Genomic DNA, 14,079 nt, shown 5'->3' with positions numbered 1-14,079 from the left:
TTTGGCCATACAGTGCATTTCTGTTGATAAATTACAGAGCTCCCTGGGCTACACTTTTGCTTCACCAACTGTAAGGCTACAACATAAATCCAAACTGAAAAAGGGACTTTTTTTCTTCCTTTCTTTCTGCCAGTGAAATACAATGTCACTGAAAATGGTCTTTATAGCTATGCTGTGAACACATGAAAAATTGCAAGAAGGAAGGAGAACAAATAAGCACGGTAAAATATTTACCATTCTAGACATCAGTAGCCTGGGGCAGATTGATGGGAAATGCTCAGTTTGGGGCTGACAGCCTTTAAATGACCTCTTTACAAGGCCTGAATCCCGAAATTCAGCATGCAGGGAGCCCCAGGGGGACGTGCAAGGGTTTGGTGGGAGCATTTTGCCGTGACAGCAGCAGGAATTACAGGTGTTCCCTCCTCCCAGATGCTGGGAAAGCAGCTCATCCCAGCGAGGCTGCAGCTGCCCCCCTTCATGCAGATCATATGCTGCATTTCACTTCTGGCCAGGGCTCACCTCCATTTATTGTGTTTTTGGCTCAAAATTAATGCTTTTGGGCTGCAGAAGCACTTCCCAAGATGGATTTTTCCACCGAGAAAGGAGCCGCAAGTGAAGGACCACTTCATATGGTCAAAGCGTGGGGCTTGGGAGATTTATTTTAAATTAAATAAGTTATTCCATGTGTCCTGGACACAGGCTTGCTAGAAAGTAATTTGAAATCCAGGGAGAAAACCCCCGACAGTCAATTTTTTTCAGTCCTTGGAGCTGAAATACCCTACCAGTAGTTCATCACCTGGCAAATAAACCTGCCAGCTCCAAACTTTATTAATCATTCGCTGTACCCTGCTTGAACTTTTCCCAAGTGATCTCAGGAGTGCTCTAATTCTCCACCCACTGGTACCAAAAGAAACAAGTGGAGGACGAAAGGAGAGTGATGAAGGCTTCATCTCTGCCTCCTCCACTGCAGCAACATGAACTTCCAATAATCTGGGGGGACACCTGCCTTTTCCCCACAGAATTCCTACTTCTAAGCCCAGTTTCTGGAATTGGGAAATGGCCAGATCAATCCCTTCCTTGATGTGATTTTTTTTTTTTTTTTAATTTTTGGCCTGGACAGAGAATTTTTTTACAGTGATTTCTCAAACCACGATTCCAGAGTCATAATTAATTTTTCTCATCATCTACATGCTCTGACACCTCCAAAGCCTTGCTTTATTATGTGCCAGTCTTCCACCTTCTAAATGTTAATGTTTTAGCCTTGAAGAAATAAGTGAAAGGGAAAGAGATGACAAGAACTCCACAGAAAAAAGGAACAGATGTTCCTGAGATCATAGCAAAACAAGCCACACACTTAATAGGAACAAACTGTGATGTATAACATCGTTATTTTTCTAACCTTTCTAAAATTACCTATTTGACTGATTTCTGAGGTGTAAAAAGAGGCATAAGGCCTTCCCTCCTGTCAAAGCACCATTGTCTGGAGTAATTTAGAAGCTCCCTGTTTCAGCACCTCGAGACCACGAGAGCACAGACAGATTTAAGGCATCTCTGGGTTTGTGCAAGGCTCACAAGAATGTGGTTCTTAATACCACTGTAACTGGAGAAGTGTTTATAGAGGTCCAGCTAAAATCCAAAGCTCTGGATCAATGCCATCCCAAAAGAAATGCACCCAGAAGTCAGCTTGGCTCATCCTGAGGTGGTTTGGGATGGAAGGAGGGGCACAGCACCTGCACCTGTTGGGGTGCAGCTCAAGTGCAGAACAGGCAGGAGGTTAGAAATTAGGGAATTAGGGAATGGGAATCTGTCACAGCTGATAAAATCAGCCTGTTACAGCACATCAGGCTTGCAGCACCCCAGCCTTGTTCAGTGACACATCCCAAATTGGGACATGCCATGTCATAAATACAGGTGGAATCATTTTATATTCATGCACCCATCCTGCATAAAAAGAGCTGTTGTAGCAATAAGTGTAAGAAGTGCTTCAGAAAGGAAAAAAAATTAAACTCTGTTAAAGTCTCCTCTATGCCTAAGCAGGGATTATAGAAACACAAAGATGTACACCCAGATTTCACTATTTTCTGAAATAGAATTGTGGTACTATTCTAATCAAAAGGTGTCTTTTCTTTATTTCTCCTCTCCACACTTTCCACTTAACTATTTATTTTTTTTCTGCATATTTTAAATATGTTTAATTTTCAGTAATTAATGGCAAGATGCATCTAGGCAGGGATAGGCTACCTTGGGCCAGGGACTGCTGTGGATGCTGTGGTTAATAAGGCACCTACAAGGGAATGATGAGGAATTCAGATCCCTTTCTAAACTGGATTACCAGACCCTGGCTTTCCTTCAGACAAGGGAAAATCGTGTTTGTACCACTTATTCTTGGCCATTAACGCTATTCCTAGAGAACACCTCATTTAGCAGTGCTTTCTCCTGCTCCTTCCACTTCATGTTTTACCCAGCCACAGACAAAAGTATCAAATCAATGCTGTTTCCTGTAACAGGTTTTTCCCAGGTTTTAATGACTGTAACAACCAGAGAGTTCAGAAATACACAGTTTTTATTTCAAAAACAAATCTGAGAGCGGAGAGGAGCTGCTAAATTGGGTCAGTGATCCACATAGCCTGAGGTCCTGGTCGTCACGGTGGGGAGCAGCTGGAAGTTTAGGAAAAACACCACAGGACAGAGCATGGAGTGATCCCTCCCAGTGCACTCCTGCAATCAGACTTCCTTCAAATTGCCTCCAGACCACCCTGCTTAGCAACCACTGAAAGCTGCACTAATAAAAATATATCTCATTTCTCTCCAAATCCTTTTATATCCTTGACCTCCCCAGCGTCCTGTGACGAGTTCTACACTCAAACCAGTGCTGTTTTTTGCGGGGAATGATATTTTTTTGGAAAGCTGCTGCTTGCTAACATTGCTGGGATGAGCTTGTAGATGATCATGGGGGAGAGGCATTGGTGGTAGGGTCAGGTCCTTCTGTTTTGGAACCAAGCTGCAGATTTGGAGCCGGCTGGGCGGCCTCGTCCCTGCGGGAAGAGCAGCGATGCTGAGTTGGTGTCTCGTGGCAAGGAGGAAGAACAACACCCCCACCCTTTCATTTGTCCCATGGGGTTGATTTGGGAGCAGATATGAGATGGAGCTGACGGGAATTGTGTCAGCACAGTCAGATGAAGCTCCCTGGGGCGGCTCCAGAGCCAGCCAGGTCTGTCCGGACTTGTGGAACGTGCCCTGTTTGGGTTTGATCCCAGGCTTTCCCTGCTGGGTCATTTCCTCCACCAGGCAGGTTTGGACAGCCCCAGAAGAGGCAGCAGGCACCTGGCAGCAGCTGCAGGTTCCAGTTCAACCAGCAGGTACTTTGCACTTTTGGCCTGTTTTATGTGCTTTAAATATGCCTGGTTTTTGGGAGGAGCTGAGCTCTCCATCTCCTGAAAGTCATTTATAGCATTTCCTCTGACAGCCAAGGGCTGGTGTTTATTTTAAAAAGCAAACTAAATATAAACAAAAAAATTTCCCTTTTTCTTTCATGAGAGCAAAGACTCCCTGTGGAAAAGGCTCCAGGGAAAGAGTGACAATCATGTGGCAGGAGGAACAGCACTGAGAAGGGAAGCACATTCTTTGTGGATATAATTTTGCCCCTAACAGAGCCATTCCTGTGGGGATTTTCTGAACATTTATCTGTTCAAATGAATCCTGTCCACACAAATCCGTGAGAGAGGGAGTTTCACCCTGTAAGCAGCTTCTCTTTGGGGCGAGGACTCTTCATTTCTATAATGGGACAGATTTTCTAAATAAGAGAGTGTCCAGAATGGAGCATCCTACAACTCATAAACCTATATGGAGACCTATATAAAGCCCACATAAACCTATATAACAAACAAATTGCTGCACCCATGAAGTGCTTGGGCAATTATTCCTTTCAAATAATATACAGAGTGCTTGTCAACTTAATAATTACATTAAGCACTAAATGAGCAACATTTTTTTTACATCAGGTAAAAATATCAGTGCATTTATGCTTCAAATATGTATGGAGTTACATATTTGAATATACATATACAAGTCAATATAGGAGGATGGGAATTTTTTACCTCTTCTTGCCTGTCATTATTTTACCTGTAATAAAATTCAACCAGGCCCCAGCCTGGGGTTAAGCCATTGAGTTGGAAATCTGCAATGCACTCGTGGAAAACTCCACTCCCTGTCAGGCCATTGTACACCACAGGACAGGTCTGCTTATCCAGAGCTGCAGAAACATCAAAGCTCTCACCACCTTGGAGAAGAGTAAAAAGGGAACAAAGTCAACAACTTTCAGTAGTATTTTATCTCAAAAAAATCCCAATATCTATTACTTTTGTGTATGGGGTTTTTTATGCTTTTCTGAAGAGTGATAGTTCTGTCTGCTTTGTAAATCCAGTAAACTGATCAATCATATTTCCAGCTGAATCCATCTCATAGCAGATGTTTTGACATCCCAAAAAAGTGGAAATCACTATTTTATGTGGATTAGCACAAACAACAGTCACCACAAGCAGAATCTGTAGCTCTCCCTCAGGAACCTCTGGCCCTGATCCTGCAGTGTGCACATGTCACCCAGGACACACCACACCTACAATTTAATTTAAACAGGGAAGTGCCCATGGCAGTGGGGTTGGAACCAGAGGATCTTCGAGTCCCTTCCAACCCAAACCATGAATTTCTGGTTCTTAAGAAGATTTCTCAGGGTGTAAGATGATGCATTCCCCAGGATCACATGGATTCTCACTGAACAGTCTTTCCTCCACTAAAGGAACTGCGTGCCAAGAAATGAAGGCAGATGCAGCTGGACTGTGTTGAGCTTACCAGCAGTGAAAGTGACTCCATAGCCATCCTGGATTACCCCATCCTCAGCCAGCTCTGCCAGGGAGGCGTTGGACCACTCAATGCCAGCCTTCCTCCCATCAGGAAAAAACACATAACCTACAGTGAGGCTGAAGGGGAGAGGAATGGAGCAGGTTTAAAGTTCAACCAAAACTCAAACGCACCACAACAACGGCAGAGATAATTAGGATTGTTCTGCCTGAAGAGAAGGCTCTGGGAACTTCCAAGAGAGCTGGAGAGGGACTTTGGAAAAGGGTCTGGAATGCCAGGATAAGGGGAAATGCTTCCACTGCCAGAAAGCAAGGTTAGATGAGATATTGGGAAGAAATTCTTCCCTGTGAGGATGGTGAAGCCCTGGCACAGGTTGACCAGAGAATCTGTGACTGCTCCATCTCTGGAAGTGTCCAAGGCCAGGCTGGATGGGGCTTGGAGCGACCTTGGGGCCATGGACATTGGTCTTTAATGCTCTGGATGCAGAAAACACCAGTCAGCAAGGCAGGGCTCCCTGTGGAATGCAGACTAGAGTCAGACACACCTTCCCAAGCTGCTGGAAGTGCCCACTTTGTACCTCTAAATCATCCAGACAGACAGGCAGCTCCACCAGCCCTCAGCAGCTGAAGGGAAAGGAAGCAGTGGAAGGTAAAAGCTGTCCTTGTGACTAACTGCAAATGAAGAACTGGGAGCATGAGGGTGTGGATGGAAATTGGGCTGTACAGGTTCAAAGCAAGAATTTGCACACAGGTGTCCTGCACAGCAGCTCTTGCCACCTCTAAGATGAGGAGCTTTTTAGCAACATAAAGTTCTTTGGTCACTTACTGAGTTGTGGTAGCTGGCATGCTGATAACTGTTAAATGTGCTGCAGTCCCATCCTGCCAGAAAGAGAAAAAGCAGCCAAAGTTGTGCAGAGTAATTTCTGAGGGCCCTTCACTGGCTGGACCAAGAAGACACTGGATAGAACTCAGCTTTATGCAATGTGCTTCATACTTTAAAATCCTCTCAATACATCTTACATGAAAATCTGGCTGCAAACAAATCCAGGAATACAAACCAAGCACATTCAGGACAATGGGAACAACAAAAAGCCCACAGTGAGAGGACACAGGAGGGAAACAAAGCCTGCAAAGAAGTACAAAACTGATGTACTTTGACCAGACTTGTCTTCTAATAACAATAACATATTAATCTATGTCTGGGAGCAGCAGATAGGGAAAATGTTAAGAAGGAACTGGAATCTCCTGGTTTTACTAATTTCCATCCTTAGGTCTGGACTCTTCTTGCTCCACTTGGGCCACCCTGGGGCAAATTTAAGCCTCCTGTGATGCTATAAATGTACAGACACTCAGGGTAAGAGGACTCCAATCTGAAATAAACTTCTTAATGAAGTCAGCTGGCTTTTAATTAGGGGCAGAACAACCACAGTCACTTTGAGTCTTGAGAAGCTGAAGAACAGGGAGAGGTTGGTTATACACATTGTGGTGCCAAAGCTCAGTCTTAGTAAGAAGTTCACAGGCACAAGATAAACCAGGGTTTGCACAGAAGTGGGATTTTCCAAGCTAGGAAAAGAACTTTTATTCTGGATTCAGTCTAAACCCCTGTAACACTGCCTATAATAGAGAGTGTTGATTTATGCCTGGCTTGGCAAAGGAAATGTCTTTTCTGGAGCATCTGCTGGGCTTGGCTGGCAGCTGGCAGGGCCAGCCCTCAGCATGTCCCTGGGCTGTGTGCTCCCAGCAGCCACAGCACTGCCTCTCCCCCACACAGCAAAGGAGAGTTACGGCTCAGCACAGGCAGAAATATTTGCTGACTGCTGTCATGAAGGCTTAGAATGCCTCAAGCACCTCTTGCTTCCTATTCATGGGAATCAGCACTGCAGCAACTCCACGGAGTGCCGGGCACTTGCAGCAGCTGAGAATCTCTCCTGTAAAGCTGCCTGCCTAATTTTTCTTGAAAAAGCCAAAACAAACTGTGTCAAGCTATCAAACAAGTTTTGATTCAATCAGTGGAGCAAGATCTCAGTTTTCACACACACTCAGTTTTCACACAGCAGTTTTGAGAGCTGCTCCCAACACTGATCTGGGCTAATGGTGCCACCAGTGAGCACTTCTGTTTGTACACCATGGATGTTCCCAAGTCCTAATTTCTGGATACTTAAATATGCCTGAGAAGCTCAGAAAAATTTCCTGGTTAAATAGCACATTGTTATGTTAATACCTACTTCAAAGTGTGCCAAAATCATGACATAACGGTAAATCTCAGCCCAATTCCGGACACCTGCAAAAAAAGAACAAAATCCCCCAACCTGGAGTTTCACCATTCCTGAGAAATGTGAACTAGCAGTACCTGATTTCACAAAAGCTTTTTTGGATAAAGAAGTATCCAGTGACTGATAACATGGTAAGCAATGTATGTCCCCAAAACAGTGATGGTATTTCCTCTGGAATGTCTGAACTTCATGCCCAGGCATGGAACTGGTTATTTTAACAGATAATCCTTAATCTCACTGCCAGTGCAAGCCACAGTGAGGGTATTCCCAAGGGAGGGAATTCTTTCCAGTGCTGTTACCATAGGAGTGGCTCCGAATGCCTTTGAGGGAAAGTTCAGTTTTCCCGTAATTTTCTATTTCAATCTCTCCAACAGATTGGCCCCACTGCTCGTGTCGGAAATGCTGCTCCCTCTGCCTGGAAGAAAGAAAGGAGTGGATCAGCACAGGCAAGATCTCCAGTTCTCCTCAAGAAGCCTCAATGCCAATCTGATGGATTTGTCTCCCAAACTGAAGGAAATTTCAAAGCATCTGGACCAAGGCTATCCCAGATTTTACACATCACTTCTACATTTCCCAGTTATTGCTCCATAATGAGACACCTGAGAGGGAAACAACAGCAAATTCTCACCCTGACAGAATATAAAATCACCCTTTGTTTGGAGAAATGCCAAACAGCTGCTGCTTAGAACTCAGCAGGCATCACCAAAACCCCCACATTATTGAATACATAATTTCTGCTTCTGTTGAGACAGCACACCATTGATTCTCATCTTTTTAGCTCTCCAGAGCTTGTATAGTATTTAAAACACCCACTTCAGCTCCTTTCTCACAGGATTATATTCCTTTTCTTAGCTATACCTGGACCATTGACTTTGGAAGCTGCCTAAATCAATGAAAAATGAAAGAATAAGAAATATTCCTGATGCTGAAGGAATTTCACTCAGATATCAGGAAGATCCCATCTGTCTGCTGGATTCCCCAGGTGTGGTGTGGCATTGAAACCAGGAGCCACGTCCTTTATTAGAGCACTTCAAATTAAACCTACTTTCTAAAATCAATTATAGCACACATCAGACCTTGAAGAGAACTGTAGAAAAAATTATTATTAACCCCAGAAGACATTAATCTTGCCCCTCACTTTTTGACCCTCTGGAAGAGCTCGATGCTCCACGGCTCCTGGGCTAAAGCACGAGCAAATGTGCTGGGGTTGCTGTCAACATTAAAGTTAAAAACGTCTGTGGAGTTCTCCCATCTAGAAAAAGAGAGAGGATAAAAAGGACATTGTTAGCATTCAGCTCATACTAGGCCAAGTTGTGCACTTGCTGCTTTGACAGAGGCAATCTTTGTATTTTTCCGGAAAATTCTGATTTTCACCATTTTAAATGATCCATGAGCTTTTTAGCATCCAAAAGCAAAGATTAAAAACTTACTGCAAAGAGAATTTAACTGGTACAAGTTCTCCTTCCTCTTCACTCCACTGCTGTCTGTAGGATCCTTTCCTGCAAGGCAAAGCACTATAATTTTATATCACTCCTAAGGAAACAACATATTTCTTACATGTTTGGAATTGGGTGAAATAGAAGAACCTATAATACTTTACACCACCAGATATATTTTAATTCCTTAAAAATCAAAGTGTCTTAGTTACGAAGGAGCTTTTGGTTCAAGCCAGTTCAATTTAAAATAAATTAAATATATTTCCAGATAGTGCTGAAAAAGCCTTGGTTTTACGTGTGAAATAAATGAAATTAGGGAGTGCTGCAATACCTGAGTAATCCATCAAAATTTATCTTCCAGCACATTTGGGGCTCCAAGTATTCCATAGTGAGTCCTCCTCCACTCCAGATCTCTTTGGATTCATCTCTCACCATCATGTTTGGATGCTGTGGGTGCTAAAAAGAGGAAACATTTCAGGAAAACATTCACTTAATTCAATTGTGAGGATGCCACAAAGCAGTCTTGATATACTAGATTTTACTAAAACCCCAAAATAATGCACATCAATCCTCTTTTTTTTCCCTATATTCTCCAAATAGGATTTTTTCTGCTTTTTGTGGTCATGGCTACTTAGTAAAACAGATTTGTGAACATAAGAACTGAGTGCAAAGGGATTTATGTCAGGTCTTTTCTCCTTCTTTACTATGTAGCCAGCTCTTAACAAAAAAAGAAAATCCACAGACAAAAATCTGATTAATAATATCTGATTAAGCTTTCCTTTCAGCAAGAATGAAGCAGATGTGCATAAAACTCCCTAAAAGCTTTCCCTCCTCTTTTAAGGAGGCAATTCCAAATTATTTTACAGCATTAAAATTTAAAAAAGGGGGAAAAAAAACCAGCCATAAGCAGAAAATGGAACTCATTAACCACGTGTTGCACCTGATTGGAATGACTGGATGCTCAAATGCTTCCTGGGGGGTTTAATAAGCCACTTTTTAGAAACTATTCTGTTTTGTGCAGATTATGGGAGAGTGAGTGCCAGATCCTACTGAAAAAGGGACATACCCAGTACTGTGACCACTTCTACCACTGCCTTTAGACACAGCACTGCTGTCTTACTGGTGTGAAGATGCAGAGAACATAAATTTTGGCTTGGGATGCCATCACAGGTTGAAGAAAGGAGTCAAGCACAGCTCCCGAACATCACCTCACATCCAGCACTTACTTCAAACTCGCCTATCCCATCCAGCCTCAGGAAGAGCCACATCTCACAGAGGCCAGCGGGACGTCTGGCGAGGCGAGCGATCACAAAGGTCCTGTTGGTCTCCGCAAAGCCGGTGAAGTACAAGGAATCGAGTGCCTGGGGAAAGGGAAATGGGCTTCAGCTCCAGCTGGAGGCAGGAAAGGGAGGGGAGAGGATCAGCAATCCTTTGTTTTCCATAGGCTTCTGCTCAAGGATCAAATTTTACTTTCACTTTTTGTATTTCATAGCAGGCACCCCGAGAACAGCCAGAGAGCTTTGCAAGCAGCAGGGAAACCTCTGCCAAAAGACAGGAGAGCTCAAAAACATGGGGTCGGGCAGTGAGCGGTGCCAGGGGCCGGGATGCAGGGAACGGGAGCACCTGAGGGACTGCCAGGGGGACACAAGGCGCTGGAATGCAGAGGATGCAGTGGGGTGGAGGTGCTGTGGGTCCAGGGAAGTATGAGTCCAAAGGGGAAAAGGTGTTCTGAAGGAATATGGGGATGCGGGGAATGGGAGTTCCGAGACTGGGGTAACGTGGGGATGCTGGGGATGGAGCACCAGGGGAACAGGAAGATGGCAGTGCCAGGGATGGGGGACACAGGGATGCCAGGGTATGAGAACAGGGTGTGGCAGAAGCGGGTCCCAGGGAAGGGGGTCTCAGCACCGGGGTTCCCGGGCCACTCACGTGGGGGTCGGGGCGGAGCGGGCGCGGCTGGCGCGGCTCGGCGGTGCCCGCGGCCGCCCGCTGCCTGCAGCCGCCGAGGCACAGCAGGAGGCAGCCCAGGGCCCAGCGCTTCAGCGGCGCCCAGGCGGCGGGGGCGGCCGCTCGTCCGGCCCCGAGCAGCGCCAGCAGCGCCGCGGCCACCAAAGCCAGCAGCGCCGGCAGCGCCGGCATCGCGGGGTGCGCGCTGCGGAGCGCGGGGTGCGCGGTGCGGAGCGCGGAGAGATGCGGGACGCGGGGTGCGGAAAGATGCTGGACGCGGTGCAGAGAGATGCGGGGTGCGGAGAGATGCGGGGTGCGGAGAGATGCGGGGTTCGGAGAGATGCTGGACGCGGTGTGGAGAGATGCGGGACGCGGTGTGGAGAGATGCGGAATACGGAGAGATGCGGGACGCGGTGCGGAGCTGGCTCCGGCCGTCCCCAAACCCCGCCTCGGGGCCGCTCCCCGCCGTGTCCCGGGATGGATCACTGTCATTTCCGCGAGGCGCCTGTCCAGCTCTGGGAAATTGCATTTGCTCGTTTTATTTACGTCAGTTCTCCTGGAAGGACACTAGAGGAAAGCCTTCAGTGGTGCGGTGCAGAAAAGTCGAGTGTTAAGCTCTCTTCCCTAAGCTTCCCAACTCTTTGCTGCAGATCGCTGAAGGAGAGTCCGTTTATGATTAGAGATATTAAATAAATGTTTCACAAGGCGGGTGGTGAAACACTGGCACAGGTTGCCACAGAGGTGGTGGATGCCCCATCCCTGGAAACATTTGGAGGCAGCTTTGCTAGACTAGACCTGGTCTAGTTGAGGATGCCCATGGCAGGGGGAAGTTGGACTAGATGACCTGCAAAAGGATCCTTCAAAATCAAACTATTCTATGATTCTAAGAATTCTGATCCTGCTTTATTGGGCTCCTTCACTTGTTCCCCTTCAAGCTCCAGCCAAAAGGCAGCAACCCATTTCATTCAAGGAACCAAAAAACCCCACCCACAGCAGGCATCTCAGCATCTCTTCAGCATCTCTTGTAGCTACCATTTCTAGAAGCCATATATTTGAAGGCTTTTGGCTGGCTGTAAAAGAGATACTTTTATTCCTTTTACAATTAGCATTTAGTCTCATTTCCCTATGCTGAAACAAACTCAGCCTTTCAGGAGAGGTTGAAGTGCAGCTAATCTCACTTTGGAGAAAGCTGCTCTCAGAACCTGTGCTTTCTTTGTCTCCTGGGTGTTTGGACTCCCTGTTAGCTCTCCAGACTTCTCAGCAGACTCCCTGCTACCTGCAAGAACATTTATTATGCATTTTTATGCCTTGTTTCAATTGTACCTCAGTTTGGTTTTATAACCACCTCTGCCCTGGTTTGTGTTTCACGGATCAGTGCTTATGGTTCTTTCAATTTTCTTCTCTGAATATAACTTGTTTTTAATAACCTCCTGAGCTCTGCTCAAAAGGTCTTTTTGCCCTTTTTCCAGTTTGTCCTGACACTGATGTGCACTTACACTGCCTCGGTGATCATGTTTCCATTGTTCCCTCAAAAGCTTTTAGCGCCTTAGATGTTCATTCTACCTTCTTAAAAAGGTTCCTGAGTTTTACACAGCTCCCTTTTTCTGAGACCAGGCACAGCTGTTCTGTGCTGCTTTATTGCTGTCCATGGGCCACATCAAATTAAAAGAAGGGCAGAAGGCACCAGGGATTCAGACAATGAGGTTCAGAAATTAATTTCTGTAAATCACCATTGCTTCAGTCAATATTGAAGGGGCACATCTTAAAGTTAAGCACCTAGAGAAGGCAGAGAGCCAATAAGGTTGTTTTCCAGAGAGCCAGAGGGATAATAAGGTTGTTTTCATACTTCAGATTGTGCTGTGGAGGGATTGAAAACAGTCTCTAAGAAAGAGATGTGTCACAATGTTATCACCCTGCACCTGCACCGCTGCAGATGTGGCTCAGCTCACAGAAAGGCTGCAAAGGGAATGGATTATGAAAAACAGCTTTTCTTTTTCACTAGAATTTGAACACATTATTGACACAAAGCAATAGTGTGGGGAAAGATCCACACAAATTAACAAACCTTTGGGACTTTACAAACATGCACATAATGAAATCCTCCTTTGCCTGAGGTGGAAGTGGCTACAACAAATGACAGATTCTTCTAAACTCTTTTTCCCCCCCAATACAACCCATGAGCAGCTTTGCTGCTCTTCCCCAAATTGTTGGAATCCTTACACAAACCATTTGAATTTCAATATTTGCATTTCTGGGGGGAGGAGAAATGGGGTCTGAATATTTCATGCCTGATACATGAAACATTCCAAACCTCCCGGAGTCTCCCTCAGCCACAGTGAAGGCATTGTGTGTGTGTGTGTCCCTCGGGAATCTGTAACAGAGATAAGCTCCGTTCCTTCCTGTGAGGACAGCACCCGTGGAAACAATTTGTTTCGTGCCACCTTCTGTTTCCACATTTCTTAGGTAATTTGTTTGAGGACTTGAAGTTATCTCTGGCAAACAATTTATCTTGGCAATATTATTTGTGGTGGAAATGGGTTCCAAACCACGAGGACTTGCAGAAGAACCGAAGTCCTGACGTGTCTGGGGATGTTCTTAGAGTGACAGCACCAATTCTCTGTGCGTTAAAACAATGCACAGAGCAGCACCACGTGTTCAGCAAAAAATGTGGGGAGGAAAACACTCAACCGGTTTGTTTTTAAGACCAGGAGGAAATCAGGAACCTGTGAGCGATGCACGGTGCTAAAACACAAAGAAAAAGCAAGCTGAATTTCAGAATTTCTGGTTAGCATAAATTTAAGCTTCTGAATAAGGTCTTAAGCATCTGCAATATTGCTAAAAAAAGATGTCACAGCAGCTGACTTTTTTTTTTGTAACTCCTGGGTAATTGTGGTATCTCAGCCACCCTGAGATGAAAGCACAAGAATTGTAGCTTTCTCAAGGGTTAAACCACAATAATTTAATATAAAATAATAGAATATTATTTTGTTTTCATTTTTTTTCTCGCATAAATAATATATTAGTTATATTAAGGAAAACACTGCGGGAGAATGAAGCTTTTGAAAAAGACCTGCTCTTATGATTTGGTGTCTATAAATATTTACATAATTATATTTGAATGGCAGAGACATTGGCATAGACTAATTTCTTTATGTATGTGCAACCAGCTGTTGGGAAATAGAAGAAAATATGTAAAATCAAGCTTTTCAGAAGTCGCCAATATTTCAGCACAGAAGAGGAGACAAACAGGCATGTGAGCAGCTGTATTTTATTGCACTTCTCAACACACACAACCCTTGTGCACTGGCTGCCCGTGTCCCACTAGATGGTGGTCATGCTACAAGAAAAAAAATAGGATGCAGAAGCATGCCCGAGTTGTCATCATTTCTGTTCGTCATCCTTCAGCGTTTTTTAATTGTTTCTAAAATATCCTCAGCTCACACACTGCAAGGTTTGCTGTTTTGCCTCTACTTTTTGAGCCACTGGGTATTTTTCCTAATACACAATGGGAAATCCTGAATGAATGTCGTGTAATAGTATTTCCATATCAATTTAACTACTGATGTT

The 14,079-nt window shown here is 44.8% G+C and overlaps 1 protein-coding gene across 1 annotated transcript; it reads right to left on the bottom strand.

Annotated features, from left to right (window-relative positions):
- Window positions 1-2,545: 2,545 nt before the first annotated feature.
- LOC131582763 (uncharacterized) lies at window positions 2,546-10,945 on the bottom strand. The gene is made up of 11 exons (XM_058846231.1): window positions 10,495-10,945; window positions 9,792-9,926; window positions 8,897-9,021; window positions 8,560-8,628; window positions 8,268-8,381; window positions 7,429-7,544; window positions 7,082-7,137; window positions 5,683-5,735; window positions 4,849-4,976; window positions 4,123-4,279; window positions 2,546-3,035 (listed from the first exon to the last, which is right to left on the bottom strand). Exons 1-11 carry the CDS (start codon window positions 10,702-10,704, stop codon window positions 2,948-2,950), a joined length of 1,251 nt encoding a protein of 416 aa, XP_058702214.1. The 5' UTR covers window positions 10,705-10,945; the 3' UTR covers window positions 2,546-2,947.
- Between the last annotated feature and the right edge of the window lie 3,134 nt (window positions 10,946-14,079).

This window comes from Poecile atricapillus, chromosome 10 (assembly GCF_030490865.1).
Source record: "Poecile atricapillus isolate bPoeAtr1 chromosome 10, bPoeAtr1.hap1, whole genome shotgun sequence".
Taxonomy (NCBI): Eukaryota; Metazoa; Chordata; class Aves; order Passeriformes; family Paridae; genus Poecile; species Poecile atricapillus.
This window is presented reverse-complemented; position numbering and strand designations above follow the sequence as displayed.

Bases quoted from the DNA above. Each gene is read 5' to 3' on its own strand.
- LOC131582763 (XM_058846231.1), bottom strand. From the start codon at position 10,704: ATGCCGGCGCTGCCGGCGCTGCTGGCTTTGGTGGCCGCGGCGCTGCTG. The intron at 8,382-8,559 runs GTAAGTTTTTAA...CTCTTTTTCTAG, and splicing joins CCAGTTAAATTCTCTTTGCA to ATGGGAGAACTCCACAGACG. The intron at 4,280-4,848 runs GTAAGCTCAACA...CTCTTCTCCAAG, and splicing joins TGGAGTCACTTTCACTGCTG to GTGGTGAGAGCTTTGATGTT.